General features: G+C 43.6%; 1 protein-coding gene across 5 annotated transcripts in view; it reads right to left on the bottom strand.

The window, feature by feature from the left end:
• The window catches only part of MYO3A (myosin IIIA), a 199,572-nt gene that overhangs the window by 93,695 nt on the left and 83,609 nt on the right, over positions 1 to 22,268 (bottom strand). For 4 of the 5 annotated variants that reach the window (XM_083189240.1, XM_083189241.1, XM_083189244.1 and 1 more), the window contains 8 exons: positions 21,452 to 21,551; positions 13,851 to 13,967; positions 12,537 to 12,641; positions 9,818 to 9,913; positions 8,445 to 8,528; positions 6,022 to 6,224; positions 2,956 to 3,054; positions 2,741 to 2,855 (listed from right to left, as the gene is read on the bottom strand). In XM_083189240.1, coding sequence (XP_083045366.1) covers positions 2,741 to 2,855; positions 2,956 to 3,054; positions 6,022 to 6,224; positions 8,445 to 8,528; positions 9,818 to 9,913; positions 12,537 to 12,641; positions 13,851 to 13,967; positions 21,452 to 21,551 — 919 coding nt within the window. The remainder of the gene's footprint in view (positions 1 to 2,740; positions 2,856 to 2,955; positions 3,055 to 6,021; positions 6,225 to 8,444; positions 8,529 to 9,817; positions 9,914 to 12,536; positions 12,642 to 13,850; positions 13,968 to 21,451; positions 21,552 to 22,268) is intronic. The other variant, XM_083189243.1, reaches the window with a different exon arrangement.

Consider the following 22,268-nt stretch of genomic DNA (forward strand, 5'->3'; position numbering starts at 1 on the left):
TGCGCTGACTCCGCTGCGCTGCTGCCCGGCCGCATCTGCGTCACTGTCCCGTCACTCGCTCCCGGTGCCGGCTCCTGCTGATAATGAAAAGTGACTCTTAGAAAATGGCTGCCAAAACTGTCTGCAATACGGGGGCAGCCATTTTCTAAGTGTCACTTTTCATTATCAGCAGGAGCCGGCGCCGGGAGCGAGTGACGGGCAGTGACCGCAGATGCGGCCGGGCAGCAGCGCAGCGGGTAACTATAGCACCGCAGCCCCCCAGGCGCCCATAGATACTCTGCGCCTCCCCGCCATGGCGGGGGCTGCGGTGGCTTAGTTACGCCAGTGCATGTACAGTACATCCCATAACACTGCCAAGTCCCGGCCCTGCTTTCTACTGCATAGAAAGACTATTTGTTCCTATGATAATAATTATACTGTACACAGCTTAGTACTATTTGCAAATATGACCTGTCTTTTGTATTTGTACGTCCTTTTGATATATCTCTTTATTTTATATTCCATGATATGTTGCGTTACTTATAAGTGTGTCTGTGTCCCCTGCAAGAGAGTACTTTTCTCTGTTTTACAGAAGCAAACATAGGGGTGCACAGCCCATTTTATTAGCAGGTGTACCATTGGTGAGGCATGTCTATCACCGCTTACTGGTCACATCTACCACCGCCAACTCGGCGTGTCTATCAACATGGGCATCAATGCAAACTAAATATAGGGAATTATTATGCCAGCATTCTTCCCCCAACATGGCACATTATGCCAGCCTCCTTACCCCCAACATGGCACACTATGCCATTCTCCTTTCCCCAACCCCCAGTAGGGGGCCCCGGAGGAGAGAGAGAGTGAGCATAGGTGGGTGCAATGATGTGCACTGCGGCATAACTTTGTATCACGCCGCGCCACGGTTATAAGGTGACGGAGCTGGGCAGAGCATTGGACTCCCTTCCATGCGTCTCAGTGACTAAATCAATTCCCTGCCATCGGCGTGATGCCCATCATGTAACTGAAATTGCCATGGTGGCTGGGAGCTAGCAGGCATGACGTGGCAAGTGGTGTTGTTATAGTTGTGGGCTGTGCTGGGCAAGTGCATTAGGGTGTGCCTTTGCACAACTGGCACACCCTTTGCGCATGCCTATGGAAGCAAGTTTGTTGGTATTTTATCGCTATCCACTTCATCTCTCCCCAAGGATTAGTAAATAGACCCCAAAGTCACCTACAAAGGAAAGGTTTCATTGGGGCAGATGTACAGCATTAAGCCTGGTAAAGTGATAAAGCAGTGATACATTGGAAGGTGATAATGCACCAGCCAATCAACTTCTCACTTTCATTTTTCAGACCCAACTGATTGGCTGGTGCGTTCTGACTTTCCACTTTATCACTTCTCCAGGCCTAATACACCTTTATATGATAGGAGTTCTATTTCAGATGGGATGTTACTATGGGCAAACAATCAGATACTATCTATTAACGTATCTTCTATAAGGTGCTAAATAAATAAGACGTACATTCTTATTGGTTGCCCCTAGCAACATCTCAAGTGAAATAGAAATCCCATCTTATTAAATTTCCCCCGTAATGTCTTGCTACAGGGGGCTGCTGTCTCTGCTCCAGATGCTGACATTGGGATACGGTCACTAGGTCTAGAAGCATTAGGTCTAGAAGCGTTAGGTCGACATCGCTAAGCCGACATGCATTAAGGTGGACATGACTGAAGGTCGACGTGCAGGAAAGTCGACGTGCAGGAAGGTCGACATGGGGAAGGTCGACAATCAAGAGGTCGACATGGGGTTTTTCACTTCCATACCCCTGACTAGGGAGACCAATCCTGGGATCAGCGGGATCCTGGGATTTTGGCCTAAAATCGTCGGGATTTAAATCCCGGGATTGAAGCTTCCAATCCCGGTATTCTGGGAATAGTATCCCCATGCAAAAATTAACTTTTTGTTTAAAGTCGGGCCGCTCTGAGCACCTTAGAATATGGCTCAGACGCTGCCCGGCTGAATGCTCCTTACCCCCGCCCGGTGCCACTGTTCTGAGTCGGGACAGTGTGCTGTGTGACAAGCATGGCGGCGCCCAGGAACGTGACCCCTGACATCACGTCAACTAGCGCAGCCTGGCCGCCGCTATGCCTGTCAGCACAGCACACTGTCCCAAACCCGGACAGACGCCCGCTGTGCCAACCCCAGCCGCCTGCCGGAGATAGAGGGTGCTGCTGCTCCTGCCTGTGACCTGTAACACCGCCGCCGTAAGTGACGGTGCATTGAGGATGCACACGGGGAAGACTGGTGTCGTGGGGGGGGGGGGGTTGGGGCAGGCTTAGAAGACCTTTTATAGTGACATTTGGAGGAAGGGCCTATTTTTTTTTATTAGGGAGGCCAATCCCGGGATCGAGCATTTTTCAATCCCAAATTCCGGGATTGAAAAAATGCCCCGGGATTGGCCTCCCTACCCCTGACATTATTTATTAAATACATTTGAGCACAGAGAACAAAAGTTACACAAGCTAGTGACATAAATACCATGACTGACAAGCTAATAAACACAGACATAACAAATCAATACACACATACCGTAATAACGTAAGACACAATCATGTTTCTTTATGTTTGATATTATGAATCAAATTAAAAATATATACATATGAATAGTTTCAAGGATAACACTGGTTTATGCAGAACACATTATTATAGCACCAGCTGCCAACTCCAGTAAGTCAGATAAGGAAAGAGATGTTATCACTCACCTCCAGTGTAAAACCTATTACCTTGAAACACTGTTCAATTAAGTCAAACTGACTTTTATAGAACGTGTTATTCATAAAATCTTGAACCACTTTAATATGCTCATTTTGCATGTATCTGAAATTTGAAAGATAAATGATTAGCACTTAAATGAGAGTGGCAAAGTCATTTCTTACCGTCATGTGCAAACATCTCTCAGTTTAATGTATTGTGTTACCTGGGAGGCTTGTTTTCTGGCAATTTATAGTGTACAAGTTTCTTCTTTTCAGACAACCCGGCATAAATATAATAGAAGATGTGGAAATTTTTCTCTCCTCTATAAGAATATAAAGAAAACTATTTTTAAATGTTATCTTATTTTTTAGAATATGTGATTCACTAATTGAATAATAATAATAATAATAATAATAATAATAATAATAATAATAATTAAGTCTAAGTTCCTTGGATAGTAGGTGGCTGTAAATAACTGACCACACAGCAGGTCACATGATCCAGGTCACCAAGCAGGTGCACAGGGAGAGTTCTCAAACTGTCACATTTTCCAGAGCACAATGATGATGCATTGTAAAACAGGGAATGGTTATTTTGCCACATAACTCCGAAACAAAGCAACCAATTACAACATCAATATTTAACATGCGTGGACCCACTTTACCAGTATTCGCCGGCTACCGCATTCATAATAATAGCATATGCACTAACATATGAGACTATGAACACAAAGGACAGCACTTGCTATAAGAACTGTCGGTACTCTTTACCTAGAACGGCGCCCGTCGCGGGCATCGCGGGTACATTTATGTGCGGCCGCGACGCGACCGACGCGATGCCCGCGATTTCCCATTGAAACCCATGTTAAACATGGAAATCGTGTCGGTCGCGTCGCGGCCGCACATAAATGTACCCGCGATGCCCGCGACGCGATGCTCCCGATTTCCCATAGGAATCAATGTTAAAAGGCGCGATGGACCCGATTTTACTGTTAAATGGCTCAATCCACCCGATTTGGCCATAGGAATCAATGTTAAATGGGCCACAGAGCCCATTAACCCTTAAATGCCCCCCCAAATTTTTAACGCCACCCCACGATCCACGCCAACCCGAAGCGTGGCGAGCGCAGCGAGCCCGCGAGGGGCGGCGGTACGCGTCCTCCGACCTTTTCATGCCCTACTATCCACTAGGGCGTGGTGTGAGAATATAATAGTGTGGCGAGCGCAGCGAGCCACCGAGCCCGAAGCGTGGCGAGCGCAGCGAGCCCCGCGAGGGGACGCGGATACCTTCACAGGTATGCGCGTCCCCTCGCGGGCTTCACAGGTGTCCGTGGCGACGCGGACACCTGTGAAGCCCGCGAGGGGACGCGTCTACCTGTGAAGGTATCCGCGTCCCCTCGCGGGGCTCGCTGCGCTCGCCACGCTTCGGGCTCGGTGGCTCGCTGCGCTCGCCACACTATTATATTCTCACACCACGCCCTAGTGGATAGTAGGGCATGAAAAGGTCGGAGGACGCGTACCGCCGCCCCTCGCGGGCTCGCTGCGCTCGCCACGCTTCGGGTTGGCGTGGATCGTGGGGTGGCGTTAAAAATTTGGGGGGCCATTTAAGGGTTAATTTGGCCTATTTGGCCCCAAATCGGGTCCATTGAGGCATTTAATAGTAAAATCGCGGTCAATCTGCCGTTTTAACATTGTTTCCTATGGGAAAATCGCGGTGATCGCGGTCATCGCGGGCATCGCGGCCATCCCGATTTAGCCGCGATGCCCGCGATGACCGCGATCACCGCGATTTTTACCCCCGACGCCCGCGATTTCAATCGCGGGCGCCGTTCTAGGTAAAGAGTACCGAACTGTCCTTTGGGATGCAACGCTGTCCCTGGATTCTGAGTCTCAGACACGGGAGTCCCTCTGCGCATGTTCTTTGTGACGCCGCCAGCCACGCGGCATGTTGGGAGGGATCCTTGATGGATCCCTCACACAGCGCTGTGGAGAGAAGCCCATAGCGTTCTATAGGGTTTTGCCAGCAAAATCTGTCAATTCCCTCCACAGTGGTGCCCCGATGGAGGAGGTTTACTGAATACGAAAAGATAATGGGGGTTTTACCACATTTTTAGTTTAGAGCTTCCCGCCAGGAATCCTCTACCCAACCCTTTTCTACAGACGGATAAGGGATCTCAATGAGGTTCATGTGGGGTCCCTGGGCTATTAGTTGCATTCAGTGGCTTTTAGGAACAGGCCTCACTCAGTAATGCAACTTCATTGTCTTTTTTTTTAGTAGGTAAATCATGAACTAAATATATGATCTTTATCAACGGTCACTGGCAGCTAATAAATAACTAATTTTACATTTTCATTTAGCAAGTCACTGTGTTATTTTATATAAAAATAAAATGTATATTATTCAAATGTATATATGTATATTTTTTTGTAACCTGAAAGAGCTCTTTTTCACCCTTTCAGGTCCAATGTCTAGTCAAGCTCAACAGCCCTAGCGCTAGTAGCAGATCCAATGGTGAGCCACTTTAACATAAGAACATTGACATCGTTCAACATTCAATGTAGACCATTTTTTAAATAAATGAATTACAAAAAATGTTGTTTGAATTGCAAAAAGAAATAAAAAAAATTGGATGCAAAGGGTTAAATCCCCTCACCTCCACCTGCTCAGCATCACCAGCACTTATAACACCTACTGTATGATGTCATGCTACTTCCCATTCCCTCCCCCATTTCTGCTCTGTCTATGACCAGAGATTGGACCCATAGCCAACTCCCACCTTCTAGACTGCTCCCATGCAGCTCAACTGTAGGAAATTGGGATGGCCATTGGTGTGGTTGCCATTGATTGTTACCATTGATGGTGATATTGCAAATTAACCTCAAGATGTAATGGATAAAGATTGACAGTTTAACCAACTGATGATCATTCCAATTCTTCCACTAACTGGCCAATTAGAACCTGGAAACAGGGCTTCATGAGTGTCAGGGGTGGAGCTATGTCCCAATACCTTTCCCCACAGACCACATTACAGGCATAGTTTAATTAGGCCGAACAAGTGCAAAATCTAAGCTTAGAGATAACAGATCAGCAATTTAAGTTAGGACACCCATGAAGGATTGCACGACTGAGCTACAAATAGTTTTAAACGCATTCTTAATGGCTGCATAGTTAACTGGCTGGTGTGTTGCATATGCAAACTACACATGGAATTGTGTGGTTTGTCCAACTAAGTTACTATAAGCAGCATAGGTAAAAAAAAAATGGTGTTCGGATTATTAAGAGCACTTACATAGCCTGATGGACAACTCTGGATTTTTCCAGGAGGTATTCAGATATCTGGGCTGCTACTACTGATCCGTTCTTTTTGAATTTCATTTCTAGGTATTTCCCAAAGCGACTTGAGTTTTCGTTAATGATGGTGCAAGCATTCCCAAACGCTTCCACCAGGTTATTCACTTGTAAAATCTTCTCTTGTAATGTTCTGTTGTTTGCCTGGGAAGTCAAAAGCAGGCAGAATTCAAATGCCAAGTTATATATGTCCCCCACTCTATCAATGTACCGAAAGGAAAACATCCCATAGACATTGCAGATTTTTTAAATCTACTGTATAATGTGCCTATTTATGTGGCAGACTCAAACATTGCAGTACACTTTCCAATTCCCCCATTACAACCATCAACAGTGGTGCAGAGATGGGGGAGGTCCACCAGGCCTGATGGAGGGGCCCAAGTCACACTACCCCTTCCCCCATTGCAGAGAGCCGGGCAATGGGGGAGGTATGGCCAGCTATCACAGTACCAATAACAAATGGTGAGGTACAGGCAGCAGTCACAATACTGTTAACAAACTGTGGGGTATAGGCAGCAGTAACAGTAACATTAACAAATGGTGGGGTACAGACAGCAGTCACAGTACAGTATGCACAGTGGGGTTATGGGCAGCAGTCACAGTACAGTATGCACAATGGGGTTATGGCTAGGAGTCACAGTACAGTATGCACTGTGGGGTTATGGCCAGCAGTCACAGTACAGTATGCACAGTGGGGTTCCTGCTCTTCGATTCGCCAGGCAGGTGTTGCAAAGGTGGCAAATCAGCTAAGGGGCACTATAACAATGGGCATAATATGCAAGGAACACTTCTACAGTTGGTATCAGTGGCGTAACTACTGTAAGGCAGCCCCAGCAGCCGCTTGGGGGAGCAAGCAGTAGCAGGGTCTGTGTGGGCGCCGGCACCCGCTCGACTCACTGACATGCTGCTGCCTGCCGCTGCCCACTGACTGAGCACTGGAGGTGAGTCAGCCACAGCGCGGGTGCGCTGATTCAGTTGACTGTACACAGAGCCGGCTATTGGCTGTGTACAGGATGGGCGGGCAGATGGGCATGCTAGGATGGCCTGGGATGCGTCGGAGCCAAGGGAAGCAGCAGTGTCTGCTGGTCTCTCTTCCTCTCTCCTGCTTCAGCTTCTCCCTTATGTGTGTGACGTCATCACGTCACATGCTGGAGAAACATGCTGGAGAGGAGCCTGGAGGGGGGGGCACCACAAACTTTTTGGCAGGGGGGAGCAGAATTTATAGTTACGCCACTGGTTGGTATAATGTTTAAGGGCCACAGCAACTGGGCTTTTTCCCATGAGACCACACCCCTTTATTTTTTCAAAAAGTATGACGGGAGGGGGGGGGGGAACTAGTGGTGGGGGTGTATGTTTGCTTACCAATAATTTAGCCTTGGGGCCCTCTTGTGTTGTAGTTTAAAAACCGGTATAAGTTTCATGCCCAGTATAATTCCAGTCTATAACTGTGCTACACTTTCCACTGAACCGAGCAAATATCATTGCTCTTCCTTGAAGCGCTTTGGAAAACAAACAATCATTTATTTCACTAAAGTTAAATATGGCTGTTTTGCAATGGAAATTCCCATAACATCTTTAGGTAAATTTCAGGCACACGATTGGCTTTGTTTATGTTGATTTTGAACAAATGATTCTGTTTTAACTTACCCCAAAGGAAAATTTATTTAAACATTGATTTATGAGCTTCAAAGGATGACATTTTACTACAATAACTGAAGTGTGCTTGAATAATCTTTTTATTAACAAATAGGAAAGATTAAAAATACTGCAATTATAAATGTAACAATTGTCAGTAGAATTAGCAAGATTAATGCTTGTTATGTGCGAAAGTATCATTTACATCAGTACAGTCAAACGAAAAGCAAGTTTAGATATTATATTACATTATCTGTACCTTGGACTTTATTCTGGTTCATTCACTCAGATGCGAATTTGCATCCTTGCGAGTGAACCGGATTCTACCTTTGCGAATGGTGGTACGCCGGCCCACCATTCGCAATGCGTGTGCGCTCGCACTGGTTTCAAATGGATGTTGTATATAAACTTCCATTCGCAGCCTGAGGGGTAACACAGACATCATTTAATTGTCTGTCCCACTGTGATCAAGATAGTTGGGAGGTATGGAGCATGTATGCTGTGTGTGTGTGTGTGTGTGTGCGCGCATGCGAATTGGGTGTATGAGTGATGTCTGTTTATTTAGTCCTTAGCCCCACTGATTCCCATAAAACAGGATGTTAATACTGTCGGAAAAACTGCCCTATCTCTATCTATGTCGAGATTGTGTGTAATGATAAGCGCTGTGTATTAGTTGAAGCCGCCCATACTGTATTTCATGCAGGCTATAGACAGTAAGGGTTACTGTACCTTTCCAAGAACAGTGAGTTGTTGGACCAGAAGATGAGCACCCTCAGTCTTTCCTGAGCCACTCTCACCAGAAATAACTATGCACTAAGGAAAGAACAAATATTAGTTTGGTAAAACTGAAAGGTAACACTGTCATTGAGAGCAAAAATCTGAGGCCCCACTCATTAATATTTTGCGGTGTGTAATAATTATTTTTTGCCTTGAGTCAAAGACATTGAAAACATACATATCTGCCAATATGATATTCTGTATATATATATATATATATATATATATATATATATATATATATATATATATTTATTTATATATATATATATATATATATATATATTGTAACAAGGTCAGGGGAAAATGTCTCCTGGGGTAGATTGCAGTGTACACAAGTCTGTTGGTTTGGTGCAACTGACATCTGCCAGAATAAACACAGAATACCCCTAACTCGCTAAATAATAATAATAACAAGATTTAAAGGTATCTCTCACAGAGACTACATTGTCTCCTCTTTCCCCAGGCCATGTGAGAGAAATGATCAGCCCAAGCCCAACCTAAAAGCCCAAAGACCCGAATTGGGCCTAAATGGATGAAGACCCAACCTCTCTTCTCACATCCAACCCAAGGACCCCCTTATCTAGTTCTCAGCAGAACCAACACAATATTCCTGGGGTTTTAAAACACATACAGTAGGTAAGGTACCTGTAGCAAATAAACCTGCTCACCACCACTACCACCGTATTGTAATGGGGACTGCCTATAACTGTTTGTCAGGTCCAGTGTGGTGAGATATCTGGCTGTGACTAGCCTCTCTAACAACATCCTAATGGGACATGGAGTATGTATAAAACTTGGACACTGGATTTAACTTATGAAAATCATTGCAGAAGATTAGGCTGCTATCTGGTTGGGGCTGGATACCGTTAGACTCCTCAATGACACCAAGTTCTATATACTGTACTTAATATTTTGAAAGACAGCCTCTCACTGTGCTTCAGGAATTCAATAAGGCTTTATGTTAACCTTTACCCGTTGGTCAATGATAATATATTATCACTGTATGCTCCTCATAAGGAATTTGTTAGCCTTGTTCTTTTAAATAGCTGACAGTGTCTATGACACCTTTACATTGGGAAAAATGGCGATTGCAATTTCTTGTGGATAGATTCATTTGAGAGGGCTACTCTATACTTTCAGAGGCTGATTAGGGGAACAAAAAATGCTCCAGGATTGGCATCCCTACCTAGTTGATATACTTTTTAGTTCACCAGATTTACTTTCTTCCTGATCTCAAATGGACCTTGCTATAAAGCCAAAAACTTGCTTTCCACTGTGGGGATCAAATGAAGAAACCTATCCCCAGGGACAAATGTACATACCTGGAAATTACGAATGTACACTCCCTGTTGAGCTTGCTGGGCCTGCTCCATATGTTTCTTGACAATAGGCACTACAGCCGCAATCCTGTCCTGCATCTGTGATACATGTTCAGTTACACTTTTATAGGGTGTGGGCTACCCTTCCCATGTCTCTTTAGCAACATCTAGCAACCTTTTGGGATATCTCCCATACAAAAGGAAGAATCCCATAGAAGACAAAGGTACTTCTCTAATGGCCAACATCAAATATTGCAATAAGTAATCCCAGTTTTTCCCTTCTTTATCAACAACCCTTTTCATCATTTTAAGGTTTTTTTGGACACCTCTACCAACCCATCAATTTGGGGATTATAAACTGAGCATCTCAGGTGAGTAACATTAAACAGTTTGCATAATATAATTCAGTGACGTGCGGTGAGGTCATTGCCTGGGGAGGCACTGATCTCCCCGCACGGGACCACAGCCACGGGACCCCCCGCCCCGCTCCCACCCCCGCATACCATGCTATATGGTATATGCAGTGGCCGGGCACAGGCAGCAGGGCGTACATGCGCCCCCCTCCCCCAGCGGACTCACCTCTCCTCGGCGGTGACAGCGGCTATCTCCCAGCGGCGCCGGACTCCGCGCTGCCGCGCTGCTGCATCCTATCCAGGTGGGCCCTGCATGTGTGTGATTGAACAGCGGATCTATCACTGGATCCGCTGACCCAATCACATCTGGGGGCGTGCATTCATACTGTTGCCCCTGTCATTGCGGCACTAGTATGAGTGCCGCTTCCCCATTCATTTTCAATGGGCTTTTACAGCCCATTGCTGCACCCTGCCCTCCCCTACCCACCACCCTCTGCCCGGTGTTTTAATGTTAACAGCGGGAGGCACCTCTCCCGCTGCCTCCCACCCTCACATGCAGCAGTGTAAGATGGTAGGAGGCAGGGGGAGAGGTAGAAATTATGAAAATAATAAAAGAAGATATATAAATATCTTCTTTTTATTATTTTTATTATTCAAATCATTATGATAGGGGAGGCACTGCATCCCCTGACTGCACGTCCCTGATATAATTCTAGACATACAGTATAACTCAGCAGTGGCCAAACCAGTCCTCAAGGTCTACCAATGGTCCACGTTTTACAAATCACTTAGCTGGTGCACAGCTGTAGCCCACTGTTCTTTACGCCAGCTCTCCTGCTAGGCAGTCCTCTCATACATGGTCACATATGCCTCCACGTCATCATTAGCTTTCATCTTTTTTAAGAAAGTTACTAGCTTGTATGGAGCTGGAGGTGGTTGGAACATTTGGGGAAGCATGGCCAGGCATGTTGATGCTGCATCACCTCTTTAAGGATCTCATGCTCCTCGTGCTGTTCCACTTCCAACTAATGTTGCCAAGTGGTTTCTTGCTGGACCCTGATGTTGGTTTTTCCAGCAATTTTGTATCCACTTTCACCAAGGACATGTATCAGTACTGGTTTCCAAAAAGGTGATGGCCCTTTAACTGTACAGATTTTCACAATCAGGCAGAGAAAGCACAAATTGGACCTGCTTCTGTATATGAGGCACCACAGTTCCCAGCATGTCACACGCTGAGAAAGTCTCTGCTGAGGATCACACCTACAGTTTTACTTTGTGCCAAATCTTATTTTCCGTCCAAGCAGATTACAGACCTACTTTCTGTAGGACTCTTAAAGCATGTGCTCCCTTCACTTATGCGCAGATAATGCAAGCTAATTCTCCACCACGTGCAAAAAGGGAACGGGTACCATGGCAGCATGCAGCAGCTGACAGATGACACAAGTCTGTTGATTTTGTGCAAATGGCCTTAACCAATTTTATTTTGCAGCAAAACATAAATAAATATTAAAATAAAATAATTTGCAGGCTTGTTCTAACTAAATACAGAATAATCCTATATCACTAAAAAACATACAAGGAGAAATTTACCAGGTACATCTCCCTGGGTTTTCAGCAGCAGATTTTAAGTCTCACAGAGACGCCGTCGTCTCTGCTCATGTTCCAGACTGTATGAAATATACATGATCGGGCCGACAGCATTTTACAAAAGCCGTACGGCTAATGAACCCTAGTTAGACCCAAAATTGATGAAGGGGGCCCAAATTGATGAACACCCACCATCTCTTCTCACATCCAACCCCAGGACCCCTCTTCCGGCTCTTACCAAAACCCAAAAGCTCTCAGCAAAACCAACACACTACTGTATTCCTGGGCTTTTAAAACACATATGTAAGAAACCTGGGCAAGTACAGTATACAGTCAATAAAATAATATAAATTGAGTAAGCTGTTTAGAGCTGGGCATACACTATACAACCCACTGTCCAATCTGTCTGGTTGGAATTAAAATCTGGTAATGGTTGAGAGCAAATGACAATGGACCATTAGCTCTCATACACTGGAAAATTGGCAAAAACTTTCGTTCATACAAATTGATTAAATTTGCGATTTAACCAATTTGTCGGAACAACAGTTTTGGGCAGTTTTCCATTGTTTGGGAACAAATGGTCCATTATCAATTGCTCTCAACCATTACCAGATTTTTATCTTAACCAGCCAGATCTAGCAGATGATCTTCCAGATAATTGTATAGTGTATGCCCAGTTTTACTGATTTGGATGATAAAGTCACACTGCCACATCAGTATTAAATCAGACCTGCTGCAAAAGTCATTTGTGGTAGATATTCTATTTCCAAATAATAACTTACCTGATCTGAATTGTAATTCACCATAGACTGATAAGCTATATCAGCAACAGCAAAGATGTGTGGGGGGTTCGATGCCCTCTTTGCACTAATGTATGCTTGTGAATGCTAGAAAAACAGAATTGGTATTATCTTATGTTGCTTAAATATACACACACTATAAGCCTTGTCAAAGTGATTTATTTTCCTAATATAAAATTAAAATGTAGCATTATGCTGTATCTCTGACACCAGTGTTTGTCGAATACAACCCTCATAGCACCCTCACAGTGCATGTTTTCCAGCTCTCCTTGCAAAAATCACAAATTAAATAATTAGTACCACCTGTGGAGTCTTTAAGACGTGTCCATTAGTAAATTAATACAGTGGAAGCTATCAAGGTCAGGTTCCCATGTCACTCGACCTGGGTTATTTACACCAAGCTGTGACCGGTGTAGACCCAGCAATAACCCAGGTTCAGTAATTGCAGCAGTGGAAAAGGTGTACAAGACAAAGCAGTCGTTGTTCCTAGATGAATCTTTCCAAGAATCTGGCACACGTCCATCTCATTTAGTGAAAATGGCTAACTTACAGGTTTCTTCTTGTTTGTAATTTAAGACTGTGACCATCTGTATGATAGAAACATTTTGACGACAGATAACAGACATTTGGCCCATCGAGTCTGTCCCATTTTTAACCATAGTGACATCATTGTTTGATAATTGAGCAGATATTTTGCACATCTCTACCAGCAACGTTGGCACTCAAAGGGTTAAAGTGCAAATACATGCTCTGTACTCAAGTCATCATGACCCAATGCATGAAAAGTAGTGTTTCCTAGCAGTGGAAGCTTATTCCCACATTGTGGGAATAATTATTGATTTATTTGTTCCCGTCCTACTCTACAGAACACCCATGATGAACCCAGGAACTGATGATCATTCTGTGATAAATATAAATGCTCAGTATTTCATAACAGACGTCCATCCACCATCACAATGGCACAGCAGAGAAAATCAATTAGACCATGTATAATAAACAAAAAGTAGGTCAAGGGCGTAACTACCATAGGTGCAAGGGGTGCATCTGCAATGGGCCCAGAGCTGCAGGGGGCCCATCTTTACTGTCTAAGCAATAAATTTGACACACATTTATCACCATCAGTTGATAAATATGGGACCCTTACAAAATTTTGTTATGGGGCCTATGAATATCTAGTTACGCCCATGAAGTAGGTGCTAGGTACTTGTAATAAAAATAATTGATTGCACTAAATTCTGGCATAAATAGTTTTCATCTTCTTTAAAACTCAAACTACACCATTTAACATGATTGAACCTGTGTTGAATATAGATCCAAACTTCTAAATGGGTTTACTGCAATGAGAATGTCTCCCACGTAGGTGTATATCAGGTCACTGTTGTAGCGTTTTTGGAGCTGGTCCGTTACGGAATTCTAGGACAAAAATGAAGAGATAAGACAACAATAAACTTTTAAAATGGGCGCAATGCAAGACTAGAGCGTTTCAGATAGAGACTATAATGTTATCTGCTATTTCTACACAGCATAACCAATATCGGAGGAAGCAATGTTTTCTAACAAAGTTGATTTTGGGGGTTATTCACTGTAGATTATAGTTTTGTGTGTCCTAATAATAGATGAAAGAAAGTACAGTGGAAATATTTATTCCTTCAACAAATATAAATTTAAGCGGGCCTTCATCTAAGTCATGCTTATCTTTTTGAGCTGGGGCAACGTCTGCTGTCGGGAAGCCTGCTGAGCATGGTCGCATTAAGATGCTAACGGTGACTTCACGCTTCTAAAGGTGTGTACAGACTATGCAATATTACAAACAATATCACTAATTTTGGACCTTTTGAACATTGTAATAATAATGGCCCTTATTCAGATCTGATCGCAGTACAAATTTGTTCTCAAAATGGGCAAAACCATGTGCACTGCAGGTGGGGCAGATGTAACACATGCAGAGAGAGTTAGATTTGTTTGAGTAATTTTGTTTCTGTGCAGGGTAAATACTGGCTGCATTATTTATACACTGCAATTTAGATTTCAGTTCCAACACACCCCACCCAAATTTAACTCTCTCTCTGCACATGTTACATCAGCCCACCTGCCATGCACATGGTTTTGCCCATTTTGAGAACAAATTTGTACTGAGATCAGATCTGAATAAGGGCCTATATACATATGTGTGCTCATGCGGGTCGTTAACGAACCTCCTTTGTCGTCTGTACATGCATCTCAATTTGACTATATCAATGGATTCATGTTCAGCACGGGGTCGGGTAAATTGAATGAACAATATAGTTAACGATATTTTCTGTGTTTATGCACTATGTCGTTCGTCCAGTAGATCAAGGGGAAATTATTGTTGATATCGTCCGTAGATGATATCATATAGTGTGTGGATACCTTAAGGAAGCATCTTCTCAAATCCCTGCCACTTGGCCTGATGTGTCCTCTATCAGCTGGGTAGGGCACACCTGAAAGACCCCCTGCTCCAGCAGGCACACGAACAGCACAGCCATGGTTGGCTGAAAATGGAGCACACATTTTTGGCTGCGTATCTCTTGCTTGACCATCTACGTAAAGCAAGCTCCACATTTCTTTCCACTATGGCCAGCTATGGCTATAGTCAAGCTTAGGGGTTAGCTTCCTTCTGAATTTCAGCATGTAAATGAAGCCCTGTCCTCTAGCAACATGGAGGCACACACTGTGGCCATCTCCTGCATGCTGCCGGGCCCGACATTCCAGAGGACAGGGGAAAATACATTACAGACATTACAGCACCATTACTTTGTTATTACATTGGCCACACAGTACCCCACAGTGCTTGTCTGTAAGAGGCAGTCAGGACATTCATAGGTCATGTGGTCTCGTGCTCCCTGCTCTTATAAACTGAGAAGCAGGCTGTAAAGAGTACACTTTCTAGGCTGCCTCCCTGGGATGCGCTGAGCTGTAGGGTTAGTAATGAGCTGAGGAACTTACGAGTCACCGATCATTTGGTAGGTCAGTTTGAGCTGAGGAACTGTATGCTCTTTCATGTATTGAATAATAGGTCTGATTCAGACATGCTCATTGGGCTGCGAGTATTCAGAGCCCAGCGAGCAGGTAAACGCCACCCGCCAAGCTCCCCACGCTCCCCCAGCGTTCACAGCAGTGTACACAGGGGAAAATCACTCAAAATTCCCCCTGCTCGCCAGCGCTGAGTGTGTCTGAGTATGTCTACACTAACTCGGCGCTGCAAAGGTCATTGGGAGAAGGAGGCTTCTGATGACATCAGCAGCCCTCCCTCCCAATGGCTGGGGAACCGCCTGTATTTTCTAGGGCACTCCAAGAAAATGCAGGGTTACTGCCCCAAATAGCCGCAGGATGTCAATCTCCCTCTGAGCAGCCAACGAAGGCTGGCTGCCTTCATACAGACAGCCTGCTCACAGTGTACTGCGTGCATGCACGTTCGCCCGGGCTGCGAATTTGCAGAACAGAGAACGGGTTTGAATTGGGCCTAACATATGCTCACCCTACAATGCAAAACTCCTTAGTTTAACATAGATGCACCTTTGAACACATATATGCAAGAGTTTAACATCAATCCTAATTCCAAGTTGCATGCAGTATCGCTCTAACACCCAGTTGGCCAATGTTGCAAGTCTGCCCATGTATCTGAGTCACATAGTGCATGCGCTCTGATTGTTATGCAGTTCTGAAATGGAAATGGACACAGAGTTAGCAGATTTTAGTGGGCGTTCCTGGGAAGTGACAGGGGGTGGCTTAGTTGGTGTTTCACTGACCAAGTGCGTCTCAATACACTCTGAGTTGGAAAAGCACTGTCTGAAGCAGGAGCATAAAATGCAGGCACAGCTGCGGCAAAATACTTTAATTAAATTAAGCGGGGAGATTTATCGGATCTTGGAGAGAAATGGAGTGGAAAGTTTAGATATAGAGACCAAGCAGCCTGTGGTTTGTGTGGGCAACGTCTTTACTTCATCTTTATTACTCCCAGGTTAGAATTTATTTATAGAATAAAAGAATTATAAAAAAAATAATCTAGCGGTCACTCTTTTATCACCCCCGAAACACAGTCACACCAACGCCACTTAATATCTACTCAATCCTATGAAAATAGCATAAATTATAGGTAAGCCTTTCATTGCAAGGCAAGGGCCAATTAATGAATAAATAATAGCTGTCATTGCTATAGCACAAATTATTACCATCATATCCAAAGAAAATAGCTCTTCATATTAATTTTAAACTACAGGTCATAATTTGCATTTTCTTTGACTTATTTTGTTGTTTTTATATGCAAACATAAACTATAATCGTATATATTATTTCTAGTAGGTGATTTTTGGTGACTTTTTTCTCATTCTAAACCAACATTGTTAAATTAGGTACCATTTTAAAGATTAAGTTCTTCACTTTTGACTAATTGTTAATATTGAATTGTACATTGTAATTTTTGTTTACAAATCAAAGTTAATAATTCACTTGTCAACCTAGAGTTATTTCCCTGGATACATCAATACGGCAGGGCTAAGACAGGGCTGGACTGGCCATCTGCCAACTCTGGCAAATGCCAGAAGGGCCGATGGCATTCTGGGCCGAATTTGTGAATTCATTTTTCAGTGCTTTCATTGCTGCCTCCTAGGAGGCGGCACGCATCACTGTGTTGAGCGGGCGCTGGGAAGGCATGTCATTTTGCATAATTACAACTGCGTCATGATGCGCCTGAGCCACCGGCGCATAGCCCTCCGTTCTGAGCGGCGTGGGTGAGGGTTGCTGAGGGGCCTCTGCAGCAAGTGTCTAAGAGGATGAAAAGACAGCCGCTGACAGGCAGAGGGAGCAGCTCCGAGTCCTCTCAGGCTGATCTAACATGTTCAGAGCCTGAGAGGAGAGAACAGAACTTGGAAGCTGTGTACTACAGTGACTGAGGTGAGTGGTGCAGGGGCTCCAGCAGCAATTATTAAAGTTATAAAAGGGAGCAGGGAGCTAGCACATGTCTGGGTCTGACTCTGCACACTGGGGGGAGAAGGAGGGAGAGGGAGAAGGGAGAGAGTTGGGTTTTTTGCCTGTAATGTTTGTATTGTGGGTGGGGGTGGGGGTGACGATTTCACCTGACATGTCTGCCTAGGGGGGCTGTTGTCTATGGGGGGCTATGCTGGCTATGGGAATGTGTGCTGTATATCTATGGGGGACTGTGCTGTCTAACTATTGGGGGGCTGTGCTGACTATCTGTGGGGGAGCTGTGCTGACTATCTGTGTGTGTGGGGGGGGGGCTGTGCCGACTATCTGTGGGGGGGGGGGGGGGGCTGTGCTGACTATTTGTGGGGGGGCTAAGCTGACTATGGGAGGCTGTGCTGACTATGGGGGGCGTTGCTGACTGTGGGGCTGTGATTTCTTTGGAGGCTATGCTGTCTATCTATGGGGGGCTGTGCTGGATATATATGGGGGGGGGCTTTGTTGGCTATCTATGGGGGTGGGGAAGTTTTTATTGGTTCTGTAACCACTTATTTGGTTCCCCCCTTTCAAAATCCTGCATTTGCCACTGGATTCCCCCTAAAGTGTTATTCGGGAGGACCCTGAAGGCATGTATTGAGCATATCCCTTATGCTGTGTACCCGCTGTCACTCTCCTCATTGCATCACTGCTGTCAATTTCCCAGCATCCCTACTGTCACTCTCCTTGCTGTCAATCTCCCTGTCCCTAAACCATGCCCCTTTCTGCAAGGCCAAGACCCCTTTTGGCACACGTGGCTTCACCGCACACAGGTCCATAGTACAAGAGTGGTTGAAAATGGGACCATCTATTACCATATTTTTAGATTCGCCATTGGGTGTGTTCCATAATGTGCATATTGGACTGTGTAGCCTTATATGTAATGGGCATTACAGTGTATGGCCGCAGCAGGTGGGCCTCTGTGCTCAAAATGCCAGGGCCGATTTTTGGCCCCAGTCCGGTCCTGCGCTAAGATGTGTCCATTGCAGAGAATGGGGCACTAGTGTCTCAAAGTGCGCATGCACCATTCTGGCGGATGGCGGTAGTCGCACCAGGAGCCGCTCTGATGAGAGCGACTCCATCTGTAGGCGGTGCTGTTGTCATGACTCTTTTGCAGTTCCATGCCCCTGTACCACCTATTTTCAGAGCCCCGCGCCCTGTTGTTTCGACCTAGCTACTCCCTACCAGGGATTGCATCACTCTGTTAGCTTCATTTATAAGAAAAGCCAAGTTCTGCTGAAGCCTACAATTGAACACACTTTGGGGTCTAATTGTGAAGCAGAGCAATGTCCGTCTTTGTATTAAACATGCCTTTTCTGTGCCTAGTGCTATTCATAGGGTGGGTAACCTTGGAGAAGTGTATTACTTCTCCAGTAGTATCCTCACTCCTTGGCTGAATCGCATCACCATACTGCAGTATGGCTTTTAAAAACCCATTTGCCTTCTCAGTACAGTGTAAGGAAGCTTGCTTGGGGAGAAGAGCAGTGATGATGGCTGTCTTTTCCTCGCCCTCTTATGTTATGGCAGCCAATCACTGGTGCCCAGGGTATGTGCATATGCCTACTCCAGACTGCCCTTTGACCCAGTGTCCCCTCACTCTGCTCCCACCGCTGCTATATCAACGTGACCTGACTCATGCATATTCCAGATCACATCTTCCTGCAGCCAAAGCACTCCCAAGGGGCAGCCCACATCTCCTAGATCCCCGGACTGACCCAAAAAATGGGGTTTATAGCCATGAAGCCACTCGCCCTTTGTGAGGCCACTACCCCTTCTTTAAAGTTATGCCCCTTTCCACTACACACGCCATGATTGCAAGTGATGCCTCAGCCACTGTCCCTGCTCCCCTACTTCCCCAGATCGCTAAGATGCCAGACACATGTACAAAAAAGAAGAGAAGTACTGTACATCAGACATGTGCAAATCAGATATTAGAAAAAAAAACCTGAGAGGACCCTGAAAAAGTTGAGAAGACCAAGTTATATAACGCATTACTTTGCAAAGCAGGCAAGGATACATAAATTGTTAGCTTAACTATAGACTAATTACATCATTTATATAAATTTTATTAATGAAAAGTCAATGAATACATTTAAAGTACGCATTACAATTATATTAGACTAATTACAACACACTGTTTGGCTTAGACACACACACGTCATTCCCAGGTTGGGGTGCAGTGCCCTGTGATCACATTACTTAATGAAACAGAGGACTCTGCAGTCACCATAGGAAATTCCCTCACCCTAATACACAACTAAATAATTAAGTAATGAGGTTTTGGTTCATGGATTGATCAATACATTTAAGCTTGTAAAACTTATTTCTGATAAGGATTAATATATACATTAGATAACCTGTAATTTGACATACATGTATTTTCCATGATTCTATATTTTACAGTATTAACCATACAGAATAATCTATTGCATATCCTGTATCTAAGTCATAACTATATGAAACTGTATTTGCATATTAAAAATTTGATTGTTATTTTCAATTGAATAATTGAATTTTAGCATCAGGGTTGCATCAGTCATTTCTGCGAACCAACATGTAAATTTTAAAATGCTAAAATAAAGACTGATGTGATCATTTATAGAAATGATTTATCTTTATTTTATACTTTATATCTACATTTATGGGGCAGATTTACAAAAAGTTGGGATTACAACGATGCCGATAATCAGTGACATTGATCAGGATTGTTTTAACAGTAATAGTAATGAATGCGTAACCATGCTGATTTATTATTTATTACTAACGGTCTTTGAAATCCAAGGGTCAAAGTCACCAATCATTGGTAGCATTGGATAGCAATCTAGTATCTTTAGTGCAGAAATACTTAACATAGATGAAATAAATTATAGTGATTTTTACAAATTACAGGTATAGGATTAATTATACAGAAAGCTTCAAAGTAATAAAAATAATAATGATAATAATTTTATTTATAATGCACTCTAGAACATTTTCTGTAACAATAACTCTAGCTTTTGCCACACTGGCCCAGTCTTTCTCTTCTTAAATAATTTAGCAGTGCTCCTCACAGTGTTTGTGAGAAGTACACAATGGTCATCCCTGCATATATGTGTTTGAGTTACTTCCTTGCGCTATTTCTTGTTTGTATGTTTCTTGGGGGGGGGGGACAGGACTTTAGGGTAAATTTACTAAAGCTTATAAAAGAGAAAAGAGGTCATATTGCCCATAGCAACCAATCTGAGTCTGTCTATTATTGCTCTATTGCATCCTACAAAATGATAGACAGAATCTGATTGGTTGTAAGGATAAACATCAATTATTTTCATTTTTATAAGCTATAGTAAATTATGTCAAACTTAATGTCAAACTTCCTTACATGAGATCCCATAGTTGAGAATCAAATATAAAAAAAAAAAAATTCAATAGTTATTTCCAACCTACACTATGTGGTCAATTTAATTGAAATGAATAGCACCAGGAAGGAGGAAGTAGAGCTATTCAATTCAGCACATTACTATGTCAGAAAACACCAGAAGTCGCACCTTAAACTGGGTGTTTAGTCACAAGAACGGGCATTCTCTGACTTAAGTGCCCCACTGCGATGCTGTTTGCACCGTGCTAGAGCACAAAACAGCATTGTGGAACTAGTTTTGTTGGACTTAATTGCACACTGAATTAAATAGATGCGAGACCTCCTTCCTGACGCTATTCAATTTGGGTTGAATTAAGTTGACACCTAAGATAATGACATCTACAAAATAAAAATTTGGGAACACCAATCAAACTGTTAAAACACAGAATTAAATGCACAGATTATGGTACTTCAATAGGAACTTTGAGTTGTGCATTTAGGCAAATAAAATTGTGATTATAATTATACAGCATTGTATACCAATTTAATGTAAAAAAATAAAAATACAAGTTTTGTTCCATCTTACCTGATCAAGGACCTCTAATGTTGCCAAGTCATCCACATCATTCTGGTTGGGTGTCATAGAATCTCTGCAGTGGCCTTTCTTGGTATGAATCCGCTCATGCCTACACAGCAAATAAAAAAAAATAATAAAACCAACGCCCAGAAATGGAAGGCCAGGCAATTCCGGAACAATGAGTTTGTTGGGGAATATCTCAGAGAGCAGAGCTTCACTTCAGAAAATGGTTTGATGATGAGCAAAGTGAAGAACTAAAATTTGTTTTGTGTTGTTTGCATAAGCTTAGTCTTTAGTTTGCTCACCTATACAAAAATCGTGACGACTTACACCAAAGTTTGAGAGCCTCATTTGCAGTCAAATCACAGTATTTACTTAGTAAAAGTCAGCACATGGGCCTGTGTCAGCTGTGTCATGGTGACAGAATGTGATTTGAATAAACACATAATGTCAAAATGTGAACTTTAAATATACCCAGTTGAGTCTTGTTTCAGGACACACTTCTGTCTCAGTTTTTTGTCTTTGGGACAACTCAGCCAATCAGAAATCTGGATAAAAAGGTATTTAGATAAAATCTCATGTCATTGAGTCCCAGTATGCTATGCCAAATATGCCTTTATGTAGTTGTCCATAGCCCAGAAAGTCCAGTGCAACAATATTTGCCACTTTAAGGGGCCTGTGTACATGCACACACAGACATTCTAGGGTTAATTCTGTTAGGAGCCAAATAACATACCAGTATATTTTTGGAATGTGGGAGGAAACCAGAGTACCCAGAGAAAACAACGAAGGTACGGGGAGCATATACAAACTCTGCACAGTAAGG

Source organism: Crinia signifera, chromosome 5 (assembly GCF_055691185.1).
Source record: "Crinia signifera chromosome 5, ASM5569118v1, whole genome shotgun sequence".
NCBI classification, from domain to species: domain Eukaryota; kingdom Metazoa; phylum Chordata; class Amphibia; order Anura; family Myobatrachidae; genus Crinia; species Crinia signifera.